This window comes from Rhagoletis zephyria, unplaced genomic scaffold (assembly GCF_001687245.7).
Source record: "Rhagoletis zephyria isolate East Lansing unplaced genomic scaffold, Rhagoletis_zephyria_1.1 Rzeph_scaffold_00149, whole genome shotgun sequence".
NCBI classification, from domain to species: Eukaryota; Metazoa; Arthropoda; class Insecta; order Diptera; family Tephritidae; genus Rhagoletis; species Rhagoletis zephyria.
The window spans coordinates 245,138-266,149 of record NW_016157233.1 but is presented as its reverse complement, the minus strand read 5'-3'; the positions used below and the strand labels follow the sequence as shown (position 1 = coordinate 266,149).

At 35.5% G+C, this 21,012-nt stretch overlaps 3 protein-coding genes across 8 annotated transcripts in view; 1 reads left to right on the top strand and 2 right to left on the bottom strand.

Moving 5' to 3' along the window:
* Window positions 1–465: 465 nt before the first annotated feature.
* On the bottom strand, window positions 466–2,028 carry Mic26-27 (MICOS complex subunit 26/27). Of its 2 annotated transcripts, none has more exons than XM_017639209.1 (3): window positions 1,941–2,028; window positions 1,584–1,869; window positions 466–1,513 (listed from the first exon to the last, which is right to left on the bottom strand). In XM_017639209.1, the coding sequence occupies exons 2-3, from the start codon at window positions 1,748–1,750 to the stop codon at window positions 976–978; spliced, it is 705 nt and encodes a 234-aa protein (XP_017494698.1). In that variant the 5' UTR covers window positions 1,751–1,869; window positions 1,941–2,028; the 3' UTR covers window positions 466–975. The 2 variants fall into 2 exon arrangements, with proteins under 2 accessions (XP_017494698.1, XP_017494705.1); XM_017639216.1 differs by having other exon boundaries at window positions 1,584–1,891; window positions 1,941–1,975.
* A 1,873-nt stretch (window positions 2,029–3,901) lies between these two features.
* LOC108382790 (growth hormone-regulated TBC protein 1-A) lies at window positions 3,902–10,342 on the top strand. 4 transcript variants are annotated; one of them, XM_017639177.1, is made up of 7 exons: window positions 3,902–3,964; window positions 4,874–5,110; window positions 7,744–7,931; window positions 8,766–9,023; window positions 9,117–9,299; window positions 9,871–9,983; window positions 10,061–10,342. In XM_017639177.1, exons 2-7 carry the CDS (start codon window positions 5,076–5,078, stop codon window positions 10,280–10,282), a joined length of 999 nt encoding a protein of 332 aa, XP_017494666.1. In that variant the 5' UTR covers window positions 3,902–3,964; window positions 4,874–5,075; the 3' UTR covers window positions 10,283–10,342. The 4 variants fall into 4 exon arrangements, with proteins under 4 accessions (XP_017494666.1, XP_017494660.1, XP_017494653.1 ...); XM_017639171.1 differs by having other exon boundaries at window positions 3,949–4,077; XM_017639164.1 differs by having other exon boundaries at window positions 3,949–4,652.
* A 5,491-nt stretch (window positions 10,343–15,833) lies between these two features.
* Fer2 (basic helix-loop-helix domain-containing Fer2) overlaps window positions 15,834–21,012 on the bottom strand; it is a 7,492-nt gene continuing 2,313 nt past the window's right edge. Inside the window, exons 2-5 of one of the 2 annotated variants that reach the window (XM_017639194.1) lie at window positions 18,936–19,114; window positions 18,598–18,856; window positions 18,149–18,360; window positions 15,834–16,493 (exon numbers count right to left, since the gene is read on the bottom strand). In XM_017639194.1, the coding sequence (XP_017494683.1) occupies window positions 16,369–16,493; window positions 18,149–18,360; window positions 18,598–18,856; window positions 18,936–19,114 (775 nt within the window). In that variant the 3' untranslated portion in view covers window positions 15,834–16,368. The remainder of the gene's footprint in view (window positions 16,494–18,148; window positions 18,361–18,597; window positions 18,857–18,935; window positions 19,115–21,012) is intronic. The other variant, XM_017639200.1, reaches the window with a different exon arrangement.

Below are 21,012 nucleotides of genomic sequence, written 5' to 3'. Positions count from 1 at the left end.
ATTCGAAAATGCTACGAATAAGCTGTCAATAAACAGTTCAAAAACATGTTCCTCCTTCCATGCTCCAGAGTGCTTGTAATATACAGTTATGGACACCATTTCCTACAAATAAAAAAATTTAAAAAAGGAAAAAATGCAATAAATATATTTTTTCTTGCTTCTTGCTTTTCTTGCGTGTGCTAATAAACAAAACGACGATATTATTAATGCACCACATTAAGGCAGCAGCAAATTACCTTTCAACCCATTTTACAGAAAAATATATATTAATTGCATTTTGTTCATCACTTTACGCATAAATTTACATTTATTATAAGCAGAGAATGCATCTTGAAAGTTTAAAACACTGTACAACGCGCTGATATTAAGTTCAATACTTGCATCGTTCACGCGCCATTCCCATTAAATGTTTGTTTTGCGATCCTTAGCAAAAGTAAAATGTTTGAATAAAAAGGCTCTACCATATCTCATTTGCCTTTCACATTGTGTTTATTTTTGTTTTTGAGTAATTCGAACACCAATAGTTCCAACTGCCAGAGTAAGTCAAATACTTTTTGTATATATTTTTCATAATTAACTAGTTTCTCATTAGATCCAGATAAAAAACCAAAAAAATATCGTTATTGTAGTTTCAAAATAATTTTGCAAAGCTGCTCAAACTTTAAAGTTATAAAGTAGCATTTCTCAATGCTTTGTTCTCGCTAAAATTATAATGCTATGTATTTATGTATATGCATACAGCTTGATTTATAATACATTGGAGTATTTACATGGGCTGGGAGAATAGAAAATTTGCATATTTTCGATGCTGTTGTAGCTTATAGCAACTCAGCACGCCTCCCAGCCCAATATTTTAACTTCGTTAGTACCTCTGCTGATAGCTACTACAAATACAGCACTAAAATTCCATGCGATGTCATCTCTCTAATTTATTTTCTTAAAATTTTCTGCTTATGCTTTTAATATTGGTCGAATTTACTTTTTCTTGCCAAAAATCGATTCTTTAGCTTCGTCGTACAGATCTAAAGCAAACAATTTCAAATCTTCCAAGCTAGTCGGAAATTTACTTAGGGGATCCGTATCAACTTCTTCGCCCGGTTTTACTCCCTTTACGAAGTTATACGCAATGACAAATCCTTTGCGCGCCTGAAACAGGGCATCCCGTGCAAATACTTCAGCTTGTCGTGGGTAACAGAGTGAAGCCACGGTTCCGGCACCAATAGTTGTGTAAAGTACTTTTTTGATGAACCCACCACGTGCTGCAAAAATGAAACCAGACAAACCACCAACGGCAATTGCTCCGCTACGTGGCAACACATTCTGTGGTTCGTTTAGATAATCGATGGTGGACTGTGTGTGGGCTTTGGCTGTTTCTATGTAGCCGTCGAATTGAGCCTTTTGATCGGCAATGGCTTTCAGGCCTGCCTGCACCTGAACGCGCACAACACGCACACCACCTTCGATATTTTCGTGCAGTGCTGAATCTTTTTTCGGATGCGGTTCGGACTTTACGCTGTTAAATGAACAGGGTTTAAAGTGGAAAATTGTATATGTATGTACGTCTAAATGATGCGTGTGCATACCTGTTCAATTCGTGCAATGGTTTATAGAGTGGCAAATCACTGGGCCTACAGGTGAAGTTAGCTTTAACATCCTCGTTTTCAACTGCCTTCGGCTCTACCTTTTTTATGGGTACGGCGGCCAGCAACGCAGCAGTAGCTGGTGCTGTTATAAGAACTCTTCGGAACATATTGCGACTGATTGCCCTGCAAAGTTATGGACGCGCTGATTGGCGTTAAATGCTTATCCTGCTAATGCACTAGGTCAATTTCGTGACTATCGCTTAGTCGTCTATGTTTTCACAACAGCCTAAAATGATCAAATAAATTTTCTTCAAAATAAATGATGTTTTTAAGAAAAACTAGACGCTTTAATACTACCTGGTTGCTTGACATTGCATAAGACCCGTTTCACAAAAAGTGACAATTGGAATGACAGTTGCACACAGCTGTTCGAATTCGCTGTGCGAGAAAAGGTGGTCAAAACAAAATAAAGAAAAACAGGACAGTGGAGTCGAGTAGGACAAAGTGTATAACTTTAATTGGATTGTATATTGTCCGAAAAATTTAAAAAATCTATGTTTCAATGAGTAAATTTGGGTTAAAAATTATGTTCCTCATTGTAAAACAATTAGTTTTAGAGGAGTCACACTTTTATATTGGTTTAATTAAATGGTTTTTATCAATTGTTTGAAATTAAAAGTAATTTACATGTTGAAATAATTCAAATACTCACCTTTACTGTATATATTTTAACTAATTTTAACTTAAATTAAAAGTAAATTACTTTTAATTTCAAACAATTGATAAAAACCATTTAATTATCACAATATAAAAGCGTGACTCCTCTAAAACTAATTGTTTTACAATGAGGAACATATTTTGAAGATAGTGCAATTTTTTTCATTTTCTATACATGTAAACTACTCTATAGCGAATTCGTTTCTATAACAGCCTTAACTAAGGCCCTGTCTCCACAGGAAAACACTGATGTCGTGAAAACTATGTCACAAAATATATTTCCAATGGAGACCGCCTATTTCTCATGTGCTGCAATATATGTCAGCGCTTATTGCTTGACATCTATTGCAGGCAATTCGATAGTTTGACAGCCATATTTTCATTTGAAAGAAAGCGTGCTGGTGGTAACATCGATGAAATTTTTATATTAAATTAAAATAAAAGTCTGTTCCTTATTGGATTATTTATTATTACGTTTTAGGAAATTATTCAGCAAGTTTTTTAAAGATTTAAATGTTTTTAAACACCGAAATTGAGAGAATGTTGTCTGGTGGCGTCATGCGGCAAATGCTTATTTCAAGACATCAAAGTGCCCACACACAAAAACTTGCAATCACATTGCTCGTCAAAATGACAGTTGGTAGGCCATCGATGTTTGCCTGTGGAGTTCTGCGGTAATATAAACGCACGCCATTGATTTACGAACGCTGTCAAATTTATTTTTTTGTGTCGTCCGAAATATGTTTACATTTCGTGAGTTCCTCACAATTGCTTAAAACGTTGGTAAGGGGATATTTAATCGTATTTATTTTAAAATGTGTAAAATATAATTCTAAAGGGAAATATGGATTTTATAAATGATATGCAGGAACTTGTTTTTTCTATGCTACATGCTACGCATGTTGTGTATTCTATCATTCTTGACAGAGAACTCTATTTCCCACTTCGCTCTGTCTCTAATTCGCCGCGGTGTCAACTGTCATTTTTCTGCATGGAAAATGATTCAAAACAAAACCATCAAAAAACAATAGGTGCGTTCGACAAGTCAAAAATTTGTAATCGTTTTTCCACATTTTAACTGGATGGCGTTCGATAACGACAAAAAATTATCCGACACACAAAAATTGAGAGAGCAAGCGTTCATTTTGTACTGGCAAAATTTTAGTCAGCAAAAATTATCCAACACGAAAACATATGATCACAAAACATATGGTTGCAATTTTTGTAAACAAACAAAACTGCATTTTCCGAGTTTTGGTATTTATATGCTTTTTGGCTGCCTGCTATGTGACTTTATGATAGCGCCAACTAGTTTTTACTTCTAGAAATGTTCATGGCGAACATTGAACGTTCACTTTCCTTTTTTCTTCTATGGAGGCAACATGAATTTCAATTTTTTTACAAATAAAACATAAACAAAGTCAGCTGGTGTGTCTTCTTCTTCCGGTGTTTGCAAGTAATGGCTAATTTTCTGTTCGTTTACTTTTTTGCTTTTTCAACTCTTTGGGAGAGTATTTTCGCTTACTCTCTTGATTTTGATAGTTGGCTGGTATTGGCTAATTTTGTTATCGAACGCAACTAATTTTGTTTTGTGCTCAATGCGAAAAGGTGGTTGGATAAGCGCGCGATTGTCCGTGGTAGAAAAACCAGATAATTCGGCAAAAGTAAAAATTTAGAACTAAAAAAGAGTAAAACGTATAATTGTTGATAAAGTGCGTAAGAATGAATTAAGGACAATCAAGAATAAATATTGCTTTGTGCTAGTGCTGGGAATTTTGTGAGAAGTCATATATATATAAAATCTATGCTAATGGTTAAAATTTTACAGCCATCTGCAAGCAACATAAAATAAAATAAAATCGCTATAACTATTGCCAACAACAAGAAAAAATTGAGTACATATGTATGTATGTATGTATCATTAATGCAAAAAACGCCTCCACCTCAGCGGGCCTAGTGTTTAGGATACAGAGGCGTTGACGTAGGCGCCTGCGTTAGCACCAATAGTGTTAAAAATAGTCGAGTGATAAGAGGCTTTGCAAGTGGCTTGCAATTGAAAATCTTTAATCGCCTTATCAGATTATTTTTGCTTGTTGCTGGGAAACAGAATAAAAACGCCCCAATTGAGGGCAGTGGGGCACTTCGAAAGAAAGGGCACCTGTGCTTGCATACTTAAGCCAGCAAAATTCGCCAGTGATAAGTAAAATTGTTCACAAATATATGTAGTATGTGCATATGTTAAACTTTGTAAGCAAATTTACTCAAGGAGGTCGTAGCCGAAAGTAGATTGCATCGACAGGTAGACCAATAAATTAAGGCCTAAATGTGGCACTGATATAATGGATGTTCTTGGTAAGAGTATATCATTTGGAACTTTTATTTTAATAACCGCATAGAAGTAGATGATAGATGCAGGTTTTAAAGTTAGTTTTGCTCGGAGCATAGAGCAGAGTTAAGCTGAGTGGTTACATTTCTACTTGTATTTAATCAATTTGCCGGCTACTATTTTCCGTTGAACGGCTTATCTTGTAAAAACGGCCAACATTATTGAAATAATTACTTTGCTTTTGCAGTTATGCATGCTAATAGGCAGTATATCAACCTTACATGAAGTTAAATTAATGCAAATAGTGAATAATCGTTATAAGCGGATGCCGGAAACAAGTGCGTACGGGAACGTGAACCAAAGTTGAAAAGTCGTTTTTGCTAATAACCGCTGCTATCAACCAGTTGAATTTTACGTGTTTGTAGTAAGGTTGACGAAGGCACATTTCTATGGATGTAGCAGCAGGTAGCAACTCAAGATTCAGGTTTGTAATGTGCGTTTTTATATATGTGCCTACATACTTGCATTAAAAATAAAGCTATTTCTTATCTAGGTACTTACATAAATACATATGCAATCATTATTGTACGTATGAATACATAAATAGTACTTGGAGGTTATCGATGTGCCAAATTTGGTACTTAAATTAAGAAAGGCCCTATTTCACATCGTCGCTGAAATGTAAAAAAAACCGTAATTAACTAAATATTTTGATTGTACAAAACGCTGTAGAACTTACCTACATATACTAATTGGATGAGATGCATCATAATCAATTTAAAAGCGAATTTTGGATTTCTAGTTAGCTACGCCTTTTTCTAGTTCTTATAGGGCCTTTCTATATTACATACATACATACATACATACATAGTTATGTGCGTCTAAATGTTCCACTCTGCCACACCTTTGTGCCACGTTTATGCACATATACCTACATATGTATGCGTTTAAATGTTGCGTTACGTCATTTAAAGTACAAAGTCTTATAACACATTTATGAATCCACAGCTGACCATCAACAAACAAATGTTTTACTTAATTTTTAATTCACTGTATTCTCCCAGCTCACGTGCCTTCCGGTAACAAATATCGGCAATGCACGCTTGAAAATGTTCAGGTGGCTGAGATACTGTAGTGCATACAAACATACATATTTATATATTACAAACAAACAAGTGTACATACATATCGCTCATTTACTTCAATAATGCCATAACTCAAATAAGCAAAACTCGAAATAAACGCCTTGAAAGTTTTGAATTTACATAAACTCCAACGGACAAGTTTTGCAAATTTGCAGACATTCTTTAAACATTTCATTGCAACGAGTTATTTCAATTGGAAATTTGAATATTAGCTAGTTGCAATAAAACACGCGTTTTATGATGTCGTTCGAGAGTGGAAACCACAGCGACCTCTCAAGATCATCAACAGTCGGTGTACTGCTTACCAGAATAGAATGAATCTACACTAAAATGTCATCTTTTGTTTTGTTTGTCATCAGTGCCCTCGAACAGTGCCTGGTCAACCTCTCTATTGTAAATTAAGGCCCTTTCGAGCAGCTAATTTAAATAATAAAGATTTGAAGCTCTGGAACAAAATGGGTTTTTTAACTTATTGATACAAAACTTGACAGTTCATTGCACTAAAATCGTGATGGAATTTAAAATAAAATTAAATTTATGGGGATTTGAATACATACCTCCCAAGCTCATCATACGTAAAGATTTTTGCTCAAAATGAGCTACACATCGATGATTTCGATGCTGTAATCAATTTATCTTCAACTGGCCGTAACTTAGTAAATAAGCCCGGGGGAGAAAAATGCCCCCTAAATTTTTTTTTTTGTTTTCGCCCCAGGAAAACGTATGCCAAATATTTGTACGCGGTTTTGGATCACCCTATATACAGTATAACTTATATAGTTTATAGGGTTTAATTCTAGATAGAAAAATACTGTATTTTCCAAAAAAAAGTTTTATATTTTAGCCAAAGTTTTTATTAAAATGGTATCTTAACAAATAAAATATTGATTGTTTAACAAATAAAATATTGTATTGGAATCTAACGACTCGTAGCTTTAATGAAAAAAAATTGCCAAACTTGAGATAAGAGCTTTTCTCAAATGTTCACAAATTTGTGTGTGTGATTGTTACACCACTTTTTGAGGTATTTGACTTTGCGGTATATAAATAGCAGTGCTATAGGCATTATTCGCATCAAGCGGTTTGATATTTTAAAATAAAATTATAATTTAATCATTGTATGTAAATATTACTTTAAAAGCGGAAGCGGGAGCAGAACTTATGTACATACTATATACCTCGCTATCTTCCTGTCGGCAAATATCAATTTTTATCACGCACTGATCCGCCTACAATATTAAAAGTTTTATTAGTTTCGTTATTTACTATATTTGTACGTACTTATGTATGAGCGTCATAAATCACCGCCTGCGTGCTAATTTCTCGTCGTTTGGCTTTTTTCCTTTCGCTCTCCCTCTCTCGCATACAAAGTAAAAGCTTACCCATTTATTTATCAAACAAACTCTGGCTACCACCCAGCTGATAATAAACTTATTTTATAGGTCACGTTGTTAATATGAACCTAGTCTTGATTTATTCGCAGAATTGCATATTGATTACAGCTTAATTAGAACAACAATCGTCTGAGATAGAATTTCTAGTCAGTCGTCTATAAAAACCACATGGTAAAAGTCTAACACATGACCAGAGAGAGAGATAATGGAATTTTTATCATTTTATTTACTATAATGAATTGACTAAACAATGTTTTACAAATAGCATATCAAATTTAACTATACCAAGTAGAATTTGCTTGGTGCAAAGATTAGCTTTTCCCCCAAGTCAATCCATTGACTACAAATTAACTGAAAGGCCTAAAAACCTGTGATACATTTAAATTATGTATACTCCCCTTTGATAAAACGTTTGAAATCGACCTTATATCTAACATATAATATATATAAGAAAATTATGAAAAAAGCGTGATTAATGTTTGCAGCATAACGCAGCGAAATTACAGAGGCAAACACGCTTGTTATCTTATCGATGAAAATATTTATTTATTTACTCCGTTTTTACTTTTACTTTGCAGCGATGTTGATGAATATGGCTTTAAACGCTCGGATAAATTTGATTATAAAAATTATGAACAATTCATGTCCGGTTACCTGAAGACGCTCACAAAGCGCCGCATGAAATGGGAAGCTATCTTGCAGCGTAATGCCGATCTCACCATAATCGACAGTAAATTGAAGCGGTACATAAGAAAGGGTATACCAGGTAATAATGAATTATGAATTCTTTTTTGAATATATTTATAGTGTTTATGGCATTTAGTCAATTTATTAAATATTTTGTTGTACTTTCATATTTGTATACACATCGAGGATTTGATGGAAAGTTTTCGATTGTTATTCAGTTCAGCGTGGCATACCTTGCTCTCCTCTTTGCCAGACAAACAGAGTTTTTTTCTTGTAGTGGTCTTTAAAACGGAGCAGAGAATGAACGTCTCCAAAATGTGATAGAAAACGATCAAATTTAGTCAGGTGCATAAAGTGATAGCAAAGATCAGCAAACATCAACGTTAGAATATCCACAAAATCGATGGCGAATAGCAAACAAAAGTCGAATCGTTCAATTGCCCTATATCAGTACATCTAGAATTATCCTAATCGTCTATAATCTTCACTGAGCTGGCCAAATAAACTGAATATGAAAAAGTTGTTTGCCCTGCTTACAGCTTGAATAATAACCAACAGTTGGCAACTGAAATTTTACACGCTCCAGTGAACACCTTTTATTTAAATGAGATTGCGGAAGCTTACAAAATTAATATTTCACTAATTTTGCAAAAAAATGTATACATATTACTCGTGATAATGATTGACATTTGATTTGAATACATGCTTTTGCATAAAAAAAAAATAATATTTGGCACTCACATTCTTGTTAAATGTTTAGCAAAGCTTCTTCGCCAACTTGAGGCAAGGAAACGCATTTATATAAATTATGTTTCTGATATCAGGGGAGATATGAAATATTTATAATACATTTTATTTCTATTATCTTTAATTGGCTTTGCATTAAAATGCGTTCATCTTCCTCTTTTTTCAGGTCCCTTTCGTCCTGATATATGGATGAAAATTTCTGGCGCCGCCAAATTGCAACAACGTTCACCCACTTTATATCGTAATTTGTTAAGCGCACATTACGAAAAAGAAATCTGCGATTCCATATCAATTGATCTACCTCGTACATTTCCCGACAATATTCACTTTGATATGAAAAAGGAGCGTCTCTTCAACATTTTGGTCGCGTATGCGCATCATAATCGAGAAGTTGGCTACTGCCAAGGATTGAATTATATAGCGGGTGAGTGGTAAAATATGTACTCTACAAATGCTTGTTGCAAAAATCCTATGTGTCTTAAATATTGATTAACTTTATCTTCTATCTTTTTTATAGGACTATTATTGATCGTCACAGACGATGAAGAGAAATCGTTCTGGCTACTCAAACATATTGTCGAGAATATTGTGCCACAGTATCATACAAAAAATATGGCAAATCTATTACGTGATTTGGCAGTATTCAAGGAAATGATTATAAGACGAGCGCCGCAAGTTAATCGGCACATAGAAAATTTAGGTAAGAATGGAATGTTTTTCAATATTTCTACAGTGTTAAAAAATAGTTTAGCCATATAGAGTTTTCTGTAAATTAAATAATGTCGTGTGCCAAGTAAGAAATTATGCAATGATGAAGTGTATTTTTCCTTGCAACTTGTAGTCAATCCCTTGTCCACCCTTTTATAATTGGTATAATTGGATGATGGCATACTTCTTGAAAGACATCTGATATGCGAAGAAGATTAAAGTGGAATCGAATTATTGTTAAAACAGAGTCCGAATAACGTCGTCGATAGAAACTCGATCGAAATTGAATTTTTAGGTTACGGCATTCCTCGACGAGCCGGCCTTCTCAATACAAATTATATTGGAGCAAAAAGAGCACAGAAACACATTCGATACGAAAGTACTTTCCGATAGCCCTTTGATTTGTGTAGTTATCAATATCATCATACTTTTGCTCGGATAAAATCACTAATTTTAAGGTTATTTGATTACTAGGGGTAGTTTTATACTTTGCAAATTGAAAATATCAACACGCTTGGAATAAGATATGTTACAGTTTAAACAAATTTGCTTTTTCCTTTCAGGCTTACCATATGCTGTGATAGCGAGCAAATGGTTCATTTGCATATTCGCTGAGGTGCTTCCTGTTGAAACAGTGCTGCGTATTTGGGACTGTGTCTTTGCGGAGGGATATAAGGTAGGCCACACAAACATATGAACCACTTGTCTTTTAAATTCGAGCACTCTTTTTTCCATTTCCTTTGCCTTGTTCAGATTATCTTTCGCGTTGCGCTGGCATTATTCCTAACACATAAAACAGCAATACTCGGTTGCGATGATATCGCCGCATTAGCGAATTTATTTCGTGAAAATATGATGCAAGGTGACATTGTTACCAACTGCCATAGTTTTATGGAAGCCATGTTCAAAATACGTTTGAAACGTAGTGAGCTGGAGGCGTTACGCAAAGTGTGCGTAGGACGCAATAATACCTAAGAAGAAACTATTTAGAAGAGTACTACAACCAAATGCAAAATGTTTATAAACTATGTAGTACTTGCGGCTTAAGTTACTTAAAACACCTACATACATACTAACTAAATAACTTAAGGCAACATACAACTACCTAATTGTCATACGTATGTATGCACAACAACACAACGCAAGCTAATAATCATTGGATAATTGGTATGTGACAAACTTAAATGAGTAGCAATGATTAAATGTAGGAAACCAGCTAATGTTCATTACGTTAGAGGAAATGCTTAGTAGCCACAAAAGTATCGAATTGCTTTCAACAAAACATAAGTTTAGAATCGAAGAACAATGATAATAATACAACATGTTTAACATATTTAGATATGTATACACAAGAATACACTAAGGCATTAAGTGCAACCAAACTACCAAAATACATAGAAAGTAATTTAAGTTACAAATATATACATAAATAGTTTTAGATTATAGATTATAGTGTACCATAATTATAGAATGTGCGCATACTTGTATTTATTACATATATTCTATATGTATGTATGGACTTAACGCATGTGTTTAACGTATGCAAATGTATGGGAGTGTGAGATTTATCGGCGTGAGTATGCTTACATTGGACAAATATTTGTTATGATTGCTGTTGTCATTTGTTTAGTAAAATCTAAAAGAAGTAAACACTGAGCAATGCTTTTGTGTACAACAAATTAAATTATTTTGCGTGCTGAAATTAGTTTTAAGTAGCTTAATGATGGAGTATGATCAATGCCATGTTTTTAAACTGCAGATAGATATTAGAAATGTTCGCATTTTGAAGCGGAATTGAAGCTTAAATTGGCAAAAACATGTTAATGGACGAGGTAGCAAATATGTAGTTGCCTTTTGGCGGAAGTTTACCTTAATATAAATACTTTAAGTATTCTTTTCACTTCCAGTATCTCAAAAGTTAAATTTTTATTACAATTATTTCTGAAATATTTATACCTGAGTATTGTTTAACGGATGTTTAAAGAACTTATGTAGATCGAGTTTGCATGAACAAATCAAAGTGTTGCCGAATGGCTTCAACATTTAATTATGTAGTTTATTGCATTGCTTGGAACTGAAATTATTGATATACTTTTTGCATTTAAAAGAGATTTGGGTTGGACTTGGTATATGGGTTGGATATGATGTCTGAAGGAATTTCTACAGAGAAGGCAGCACATATGCGAAAAGTATAAGGACTACGTGATTGCGATACACAGCTTGATGCGACTTGCCGGGTGCAACAGCGAGCCAATGACGCGACTTATTAGTGGACAAATCCTTGGAATCGTAGAAACAATTCAGCTATGATATCAGGTTTCCAAAAGCGATTTTCTCAATCCTGTCCATAATCGGCAGTTTGTTGCTAGGTTTCGAAAACACTGCGTTTCAGTAGCAATCGCAGGAAGTTTTGTTTTTTTTTGGCTTCGTTAAACATACCCTTTGAATGTTTAATTCTGAGAAATTTTGATGGTGCGTCAGTTGTGTTTATATAGCAACTCTTAGAGTCTTTTAATGAAAAAAAAATAATAAATGGAGTGTTCCAAACGATTTCAGCCATGAAATCATGTGAAATCGATCTACAAAGCGGCGCCGAGTTTATATTTAATACATTTCTTTGTTTTAAATTTCAATAGTTGATAGCATCGGACAAATTTAGTTATATAATATTATTGCTTTCATAGATGTATGGATATTTTACCTCTTGTAATACTTAAGAATAAACAATTGTTCATAAAAAGCTTTCTTAAAATATTAAAATGGTATTATTTTACATATAAATAAGTTGAAACTGAAAAGAAAAATTTAGGAGCTTGAAGCCTGTTGAACATTAGAATAGAAATTTATTTAGTCAAATTGAAGAGGATTGAAACAAAATATTGGCATTCATAGCTATGAACAAATTAGATGGCTTAAGAATTGAAAACAAATGAACTAAGTAGAGAATAAATGTGTATTTAAACAATAATAGTTATAGCAGCGGGCTCCAACCGACGAAATACTTGACTAAAATTTAATGCAGACCACAAATTTTATTTGCAATGTTCTATAATACAAACACACACACACACACACACATGCGTACATACATACATGCATACACATACGCTTAACACTATCGCTAAGTCATCCGAAAAATTACTAAGCAATCGCCTGGAGATGGCAATTGAAAAAGCACTTCGTTTATCGGAAACACAATACGGGTTTTAAAAAGTATAGATCAACAATTGATGCCACCTAAAGAGTGTTAGACATCGCAAAAGCTGCCGGGAGTGGCAAAAGATGGAAAGGTGGAACTAAAAAATACTGCGCGCTTGTACGGGGCAAATATAATCAAAACCTTGCTCCTCGTTACCTGATAAATATTATAATGAGCTATGCATTTTCATTGTAGAATAAAGATGATGTATGATAAAGAAGAACTCGTCAAGAAATATGCAATATTCAGTGGGGTACCATAATTTTCTGATTCGGGTTCTCTCATCTGGAACTTCATGTACGATGGTGTTCTAAAACTACGCCAACCCTATTCCGCACAGTTGATTGCATACGCTGATGATCTTGCAGTAGTGGCGGTAGGCAAATATTTTGAATGGCACTGCTACTCTACGATGGGCTAAAAACTCGCCGGGCATAAAACCGAAAGCATTATAATTACTGTGGGAGATTATGAGACTACGTCACTGCCACGCCTAAAATACCTGGAAGTAATATTCGACTCTAAGCAATGTTTTAAAGATCATTTGCTATACATAAATAACAGAGAAATCCACAAACTCGTATGATGCCTTTTGAAGAATCATGCGAAAGATATACATCTTTACATTTAGTTTTGGACGCAGTGGGCAAAGCTACAGACTTGTTAGAACGCCGCATTCCGAACAGCGACAGGATGCCCTCTGATGTCGCCTGAGCCCTACCTGCACTGCGAGGCCGAAATGCTTCTCGTAAGGGAGCATAACAAAAAGCTCAGCAAGCAGTTTCTGGTGATGATGGCACAGAAGGGAGCACCCCAACAGACCCTTGCTCGTCAGAGGGAAACTTCGTATGCATGGACACGGTCCAGTCATACATCGACCAACCACTAGACCCGACGAGTTATCAGTTCGTTCCCACGACAGTCGGGTCTACGTAACCGGAACGACCCAGACTTATATCTGGCCAAGAACTGTCACTCCAGCAACGCTCCCCAAAAAGTCTTTGGGGAATTTGTATGCTGCTACAACAACAACAACGAGTTATCAGCGGCATTCATAGGGAGTTGGTCCGCAGGTGACGCGACTCCCGGCCTGTGAATGCTATGGTCGGAGCCCAGTCACCAACTGTAGCAAACTCGGAGCTCCAACTGCCAAGAGACACGGTCTGAATAATGTAGCCGTCTCAACAACTACCTCTCCAGACTCGTCCTCAATATCGTCAATGAGTGTACGACATGTGGAGACTCGCCAAATGCAAGCAATCAACTCTTCACATGCCTCGGAAGCATGGACAATGACAATATCCGATGAGGCCGCTTTTGGAGTATTCGAGAGAAAGATTTTTCGGAAGATTTACGGACCTTTGCGCATTGGCCGTAAAGCGAATACTGCAGGCGACAGAACAATTAGCTGTATAAGCTTTACGGATATAGTGCAGTGGATTAAAATACAGCAGCGTCGCTAAATGGACCGAAATGCTCCAGCTCTGAAAGTATTCAACTTGGAACCCGCTGGTGGTAGCCCCACTGCGATGGGAAGACTAAATGCAGAAGGATTTGGCTTCACTTGTCATTTCCAATTGACGTTAGTCGACACAGAAGAGAAGCTTTCTTGAATTCGGCCAAAATCTCTAAGACGGTTATAGTGCCAAATAAGTTAAGAAGAAACATCTAACGAATACTAGAATTAGAGAAGAAAAGAAAGTGAGCCCCTCAGCGTGGCAGCAATTTTTGGCAAACGTCATTCTAAGATCGGTGAACTCATAAGCTCATACCAAATATTGGCCAGTGTATGGAGAGAAAAAATTGGACAAATCCTTAGGTGGCACGGTAGTTTTAGGTATTAGCTTCTTAGATTTGTACAGGAAAATAGTTCGTATTATCCGACTTGCCCACAAAGCCCTCGATATTTACTGGCTGGAAACCGTCTTGATACTGCCCCAGAGGTGAGTAGTTCAACGGAGGAAAATTCCTCTGAAATTTGGAAGTCTGACTTCGATGCGTCAGCTACAATTATGATCGAAGTACGCCACTTAGCTAGCATTAGGCATAGGTCCGTCCGTTTTACTTAGAGGATGTAATTGTCCATCACTTCTACGAAGTAATACCTAAGCGGTGGGTCCGTAGGAATGATTTGTGGTGGCATAGTTTAGGCTTAGCGGATTAAAGTTTCGCGCATTCCGATGCTTTCGCTTACTTAAGGAAAAAACTCAATGAACGAACAACTCAATGCCAAACGTATTTCTAAATACACATACATACCTTACTGTAATTATGTACGTAATTAAATAAGAATAAGTAATTAAAAATATCAAATACGTAAATACCTATTTAGATAAAAAAAACACTCAATTATCGATCTAAAGAACTGCATATCAAAGAGTAAAACTATTGTAAATTTACATATGTGTATGTATGTATGTATGTGTGCGTAGACATGAAAATTAAAAATTGAAAAATATTTATTTCAACTATCTTGCTTAATAAAATGCTTAGACGCCTCAAAGTTGACAAATTTACTTGTAAACTAGAAAAAAAAACCTACCTCCTTACTTCAGCAGATACCTTCGCTTCTATACCATCCTTAATTTTCCAATAGGTTTGTTCGTCGAGCAAAAAATTTGTACGAATTTGTACGAATTATCACGATTTTTGCCCAAATCGCGTTCGTGCAGACCAAAAAATTATCCAACACTCAAAAATTGTGAGAGCAAAGTGACAGTTCTCTTGGAGAGAAGTTGCAAATTCTTGCTGGAAAAAATTTTGCCAGCAAGAATTTGCAAACACGAAAAACATGTGGTTGTGGCGCATGGTTGCATTTTTGTCTACAATAATTTGAATAAATTAGTTCGTTAAATTTAAAAATTTATAAACACGAGCGATTTTTTTATGAAAAAAGGAAGTAAATAATTGTTGATATAATTAATTTAGTTAATTCCAATGATTTGAACTTAATTCGGCTGAAAAAAATGGTATTCGCAATCGGAATGCAATTGCAACCAGAGTCGATTTAAGAAACCCGACAGCTAGTACGATGAAGAAATTGAAATGTATGTTAAAGAAAGTCAGAACAACAAGAAATATACATGTATATCCTGTTTTTGGCCATCCGAAAGAATTTTAAAAATTCTATAAAAATTTTTTATGTTTGAAATGCAACCGTGGACGCCAGCTGGCAGCGAAACTTGCAAATTCCTGCAAATTTGCGTTCGTGCAGAAATTTGCAAGTTTCTCAACATGAGAGAGAATTTGAGAGAATTTTTTCTTACTCTCTGATATTTTGAGTGTCGGATAATTCTTGCTGGATTTTCGACGAACAAACCTAATATTACCTTCAACACACGTCTTTGCTTGAAAGTTGAAAGATGGAGGCTCTCTCTCTCTCTCTCTCTCTTAAAATCAACAGCTTTGACACCCTTCTTTTAAACGAAGTTTTAACTTCGAAGTACGGATAGATAATCCCTTTCCATAGCAGAAAAGAACTCAAAGCATTTAAAATACTTAATTTGTATAATTTTTAAATTAATTTTTATTTTTAAATATTCATCATAAAAATTTATGCAGCTAAGTTACAATGTATGTAGCAATACAAAAACAAAAAAAAAAACGCTTTTTGTCGAACAAATAAATGCTTGTTATCAATATTTGAAAATAAAAGTTAAATTTTATGATGTTTCAATTTTTTACTTGCGCTTATACATATGTATTACACATAGCTTAAAGTACACAAATATATTTACGTAAACGGAAGACAGTGGGACTAAGTTAGTATCACAACGAAATTATATAATAAGATATGTATGTACGTATGCCTCAAAGTTTTTGGAGTCGATTATTATTTTTTTTTTGGCATTGGAATATTTATTTATGGCCCACAGTGCGCTCCGCACATTGGCTCCGAAGATAATGCAAGTGTGGTGAGTAGGGTACGACGTCCCGGATGTACGCCCAAATTTTCCCAGTTGATCCACGATAGGCGCGCTGTGAGATCTGTAAATACGAGTATGCAGAAACGGATTGAAGTTAATTTTTATTAAAAAAAAAATGATCAGAAATATTTATATTTAAAATTTCACACACACAAAAATTCAATATCTCAGAGACTGTAAATATAATTATATGTCGATTTTAACAAAAATATGAATATTACGGTGCCCCACCAAAAAAGCTACGGTTTTCCACCGGAATTATAAAATTTTTTATATTCAAGAACTTTCTCCAAAATAATTAGGAAAAATAGGCATTTTAAAAGGGGTTCAGCTCACGTGAAGCTTAATGTTTTTGCAAAATATTTTGGCATAATTTTTAGAACGTAACAAATTTTATTATTCCGATGGGAAAACAGCAACGATTTTTTTTTGGTTTGGAGAGTGATGCATCCTAATATACATAGTACCCTACTAGAACACACTGGGTGAATTGCACGGGCCATGGTACCAGGTAAAGTTTCTATGAAGTGTAAAGGGCAATGTCGTATAGTACTGTAGGCATTTATACTAGGGCTGTATGTACTTATAACCTTCTATGGTGGAAAAAATAAAATATAAATTTTTAAATTCCGATTTAGGATACGGGATCAGCGACCCAAAATACTTAAGAAGTGACCACTCTGGTCTGCCGCATTTGAAAAGAGAAAATATATAAAATAAGTTACTAAAAACTAAATGAAATTAAAAAATATTTTCCTTTTTAATATATCATAATCTAAAAATTAAAGGACAGTTAAATTAAAAAGGAAAAAAATAAAATAAGAAAGAAAAAAATTAATGACATACATATATATACACTTTTATTTTTAAAACACTAAAAAGTATTTTTAATTCATACTTAAAGTAAATAAAAACAAAAATAAATTTAATAAAAAAAAATGTTAATACAAACAAGATTCCAAAAATTAAATGACGCTATAATAAAAACTAATTAATAGAAAATTAAATTAAAAGAGAAAAAATAATAGCTAAAAAAAAGTTCCTAAAAATTATACGATTTAAAAAATATCTGTTTAAAATACAATCTAAAAATTAAAAGAAAATTAAATAAAAAAAAAAAATAATAAAAAATAAAATAAATAAAATTTTAAAAGAAAAAAGAAATAGAATAGGTTCCTAAGAATTAAGTAAAGTTAAATATTTGAAAACTTTTTTCTCTTTCAAACAACCAAAACATCTAAGGAAAATTAAGTTAAAAAATATGAAAAAATTTACCTAAAAAAGAAGAATAAAATATAATTAAGTTCCTTAAAATTATATAACATTTAAAAAAATATTTTCTTAAAAAAATCTAATAATCTCGAACATCTCGAAAAGCACGTCAGTGCTTTGCTTACTCGGCCATTGTGACTGTTTGCTTTCTGTGCTTTCTGTCAAAAAAGCTCTCCACCATGAAAGTTGGCAAGGGAGTTTTTTTTGTAAGACTTTAGTGCGGTGATGGGCACCGCCTTGCCCGCGGGCAAAGCTCTTTTAAGCTTTCTATACATTTTGTATTGGCGCGTGCAGACTAAAATCTCCCTCTGCCCATCGCTGCCTTAGTGCCAGAATAAACAAAATCTTTCAAACTGTCTGGCCTACTGTCTTCCAATTGTCTTACGAAAGAATCGAAACTAACTTAGCCAGAATTGCCCTGTAGCAAGTAAAAAGTGCACTCACCACTAGTATTCCAATTGGCGCGATCGGCCTTAATCTCTCCACGCAAGCATTTTTCCACATAGGTCAACGGATCATAGTCGGTCTGTAGGACTTCGCGCAGCAGCGAAATATAAGCGATGGCCAAACGTAAAGTGTCGATTTTGCTTAAACGCTTCTCGTACGGAAAGGTGGGCACGTGAACGCGCAGCTCATCGAAAGCCGAATTGATGCTACTGTAGAAGGTGAACAATAGCCAACATTAGGCACAGCGACGAAGAAAAATGACAAGATAAAAGAAAAGTTTGAAATTTAGTAAAATAAATTAATGTTTAAATAACTGGAGGTGTAAGAACTTAATTGAAAACTAGTTTTTATGTATGGCTCTATCTATTTTTGTTTATATCTATGAGTGTACTACATGTATGCAAGTGAAATTCTGGAAAAAAGGAAAAATAGACCATTTAGTGTACCCAGTTGGTGCCGACCTCTGGATGCGTTTCCTCTCGCGCACGTTCGCCTGTTGCCGTTGCAGCTTGTACGGAGTTGTTGCTGTCGTTGCATTTGTTGCCGGGGCATTACCATAACCGACGCTGCTGCTGCTCGCATTAGGACTATTGCAGAGCAAGGCTGCATTACCGCCGGCACCGGCACCGCCACCGCCACCGCCACAGCCGGTGGAAGAGCTGGCCGAGGCAAGTGACATGCCTGTTGATGAATCTAGCAGATTTTCTGCAAATGAACGAATTAAAGGTTGGAGGGTAAATGTGAATAGTACTCTCGAAAAAACAAAAAATCGATTTAGCTTTACCCGCATGATGTAAGTATTGTTGTTGCATCTGACGTAAATTGCTTGTACTCATCCGCAGATTACCACCGCCACCAACAAGGCCACCCGCTGCGGCGCTCACGTGATGTGCTGCACCAGCATAAACGCACGACGGCAAATCGTTGATCATGTCATCGTCGAAGTTATGAAATGAAAGGTGGCTGTAAGTAGAAGAGAGGGAATGGCGTTTGAATTACCTACTTAGTGTAAGGACAAAGTAAAAACAAACAGTTGTCAAATTTGTAAAATATTTTGTAAAGGCAACTACAGTGGTGGCAAAATAAATGGGGACGCGACATTATTACATAAAATGCTATCTTTGAAAGGGCTGATTGGAAAGAAATTTGTACTTTTGGTTAGCCCTCTAGGATAGGGAGCTTAGAATATACCCGCACAAGATATGCTTGTTGTTAAAGACGACTAAAATGCAGAAAGCTGTGAATGATCTGAATGGCTGTGGTGCGTCTTACACAGGTTTGAAAAACCGACTCACTTGGTAACAGGGCTAAATTGCACACTGGAAGTTGGGTGAAATTAACAAACGATGGGAAAGATGAACCTAGATATTAGACTTTAGGTGGTCCCCATACGTGTGGAAATCCAAGCGCATTGACGAGGGTAAGCGCATCCTGCAGGAAGTGGGAGTGGTTGTACCTCATCATTCAACGATCTACTAGTGACAGCATAGGGTTGGTTTCCATTTCCCAGAGTGAAGAGACGCGGAAGCAGGCAGTGAAGTGCAGGATTGACAGCGCGCTCCGTGTCTCCCAGGAGAACATGGCCTGTGGAGGTTACGTCCACGGAAACTAGTAGCGCCTTGTGGAATGCTGCTTTGTCTTTTAATGCTTGCTCCAATATTCTAACGAAAAGTGACAATTACACTCAAAGGACTGTTATCGCTACTGCCGGGAATTCGGTCATAGCGTGAGTTTTTATGTAAAGGAGGGTGACTTTTGCGTCGATGAAATAAAGCAGCTGCCGATAAGGTGGCCATGTTTCTTGTTCACGGCTGCTCTCGTTCTAACCGGCGGATTGAGGATGAGTTAAGAAATGTTTTCAAAAGACTCTTGCGTGTCTTTCGTGCTATTTTCCTTTGACAGCATGCCGTGGTAAACCAAATCAAATCGCAGCCTACTTGGCGGAAACTGCTTGTATAAGTAAACGTCTGACTACAAAACAGTCATACAGTAGCCAGGGATTTTTAAACAACTCGTATGTACACTGGATGTCTTATGTGGAAGCACCATTCTATTTGATGAAAACTCGGCCAGAGCAAGAGATTGCCTTATATACAAGAATGATAGAATACAAGATTGCGCCGATCAGAGAGGATTTTTGAGAATAACTTTTGTGTGACGTCACACTGGTGCAATTGCGAGAGAGAAATGCCAAAACGTGAGCAAGAATGGAAGAAGAAAAAATGTTGCAAGGAAAACGTAAACAAGTTGCACAAGTGTGACGTCATGCAAACGACGATTCTGTCAAATTCGTTAAGAGAGGAATAGCGGTCCGAGATCGGCGCAACCTTTGTATTCTCTCAATCGTGCCTTATATATATGTACATATGTATGTAGGCTCGTCTTGCTTTGCAGTAACAAACTTGTCCAATCTATTCTCAGGACTTGATAGCTGCAACCTTAGTTTCAGGGACAAGAATAGCCGGTTGCACTTTGTTGTTGTCTATGCGGATTTCCCATATGACTCTTATGTTGCCAACACCTCAGAAGGATTCTACGCGAATTTACCGAAGAAACCATGGGTCTTAAATCAATTTGGAGTTTGCCAAATTGCGAAAACAGGTTTCTTAGCATTTTGCTGTAGTGCCGTAAAGAAGTGCTTAGATCTTGTATGAAAACATGCTATAAGCGGTTTTTTGGTATGAGGAATCCATTTCTGCACTTCTCTTTTTCTTAAAACCTCCACCAGACCTCGCAACAGTGAAAATTTTCATATTTTCTTCGAAATATATTTTCGCAATTTGGCAGGCTCCAAATTGAGTTTAGACCAATGGTTTCTTCAGTAAATTTACACGTAGAATCCTTCTAAAAAAAAAAAAAAA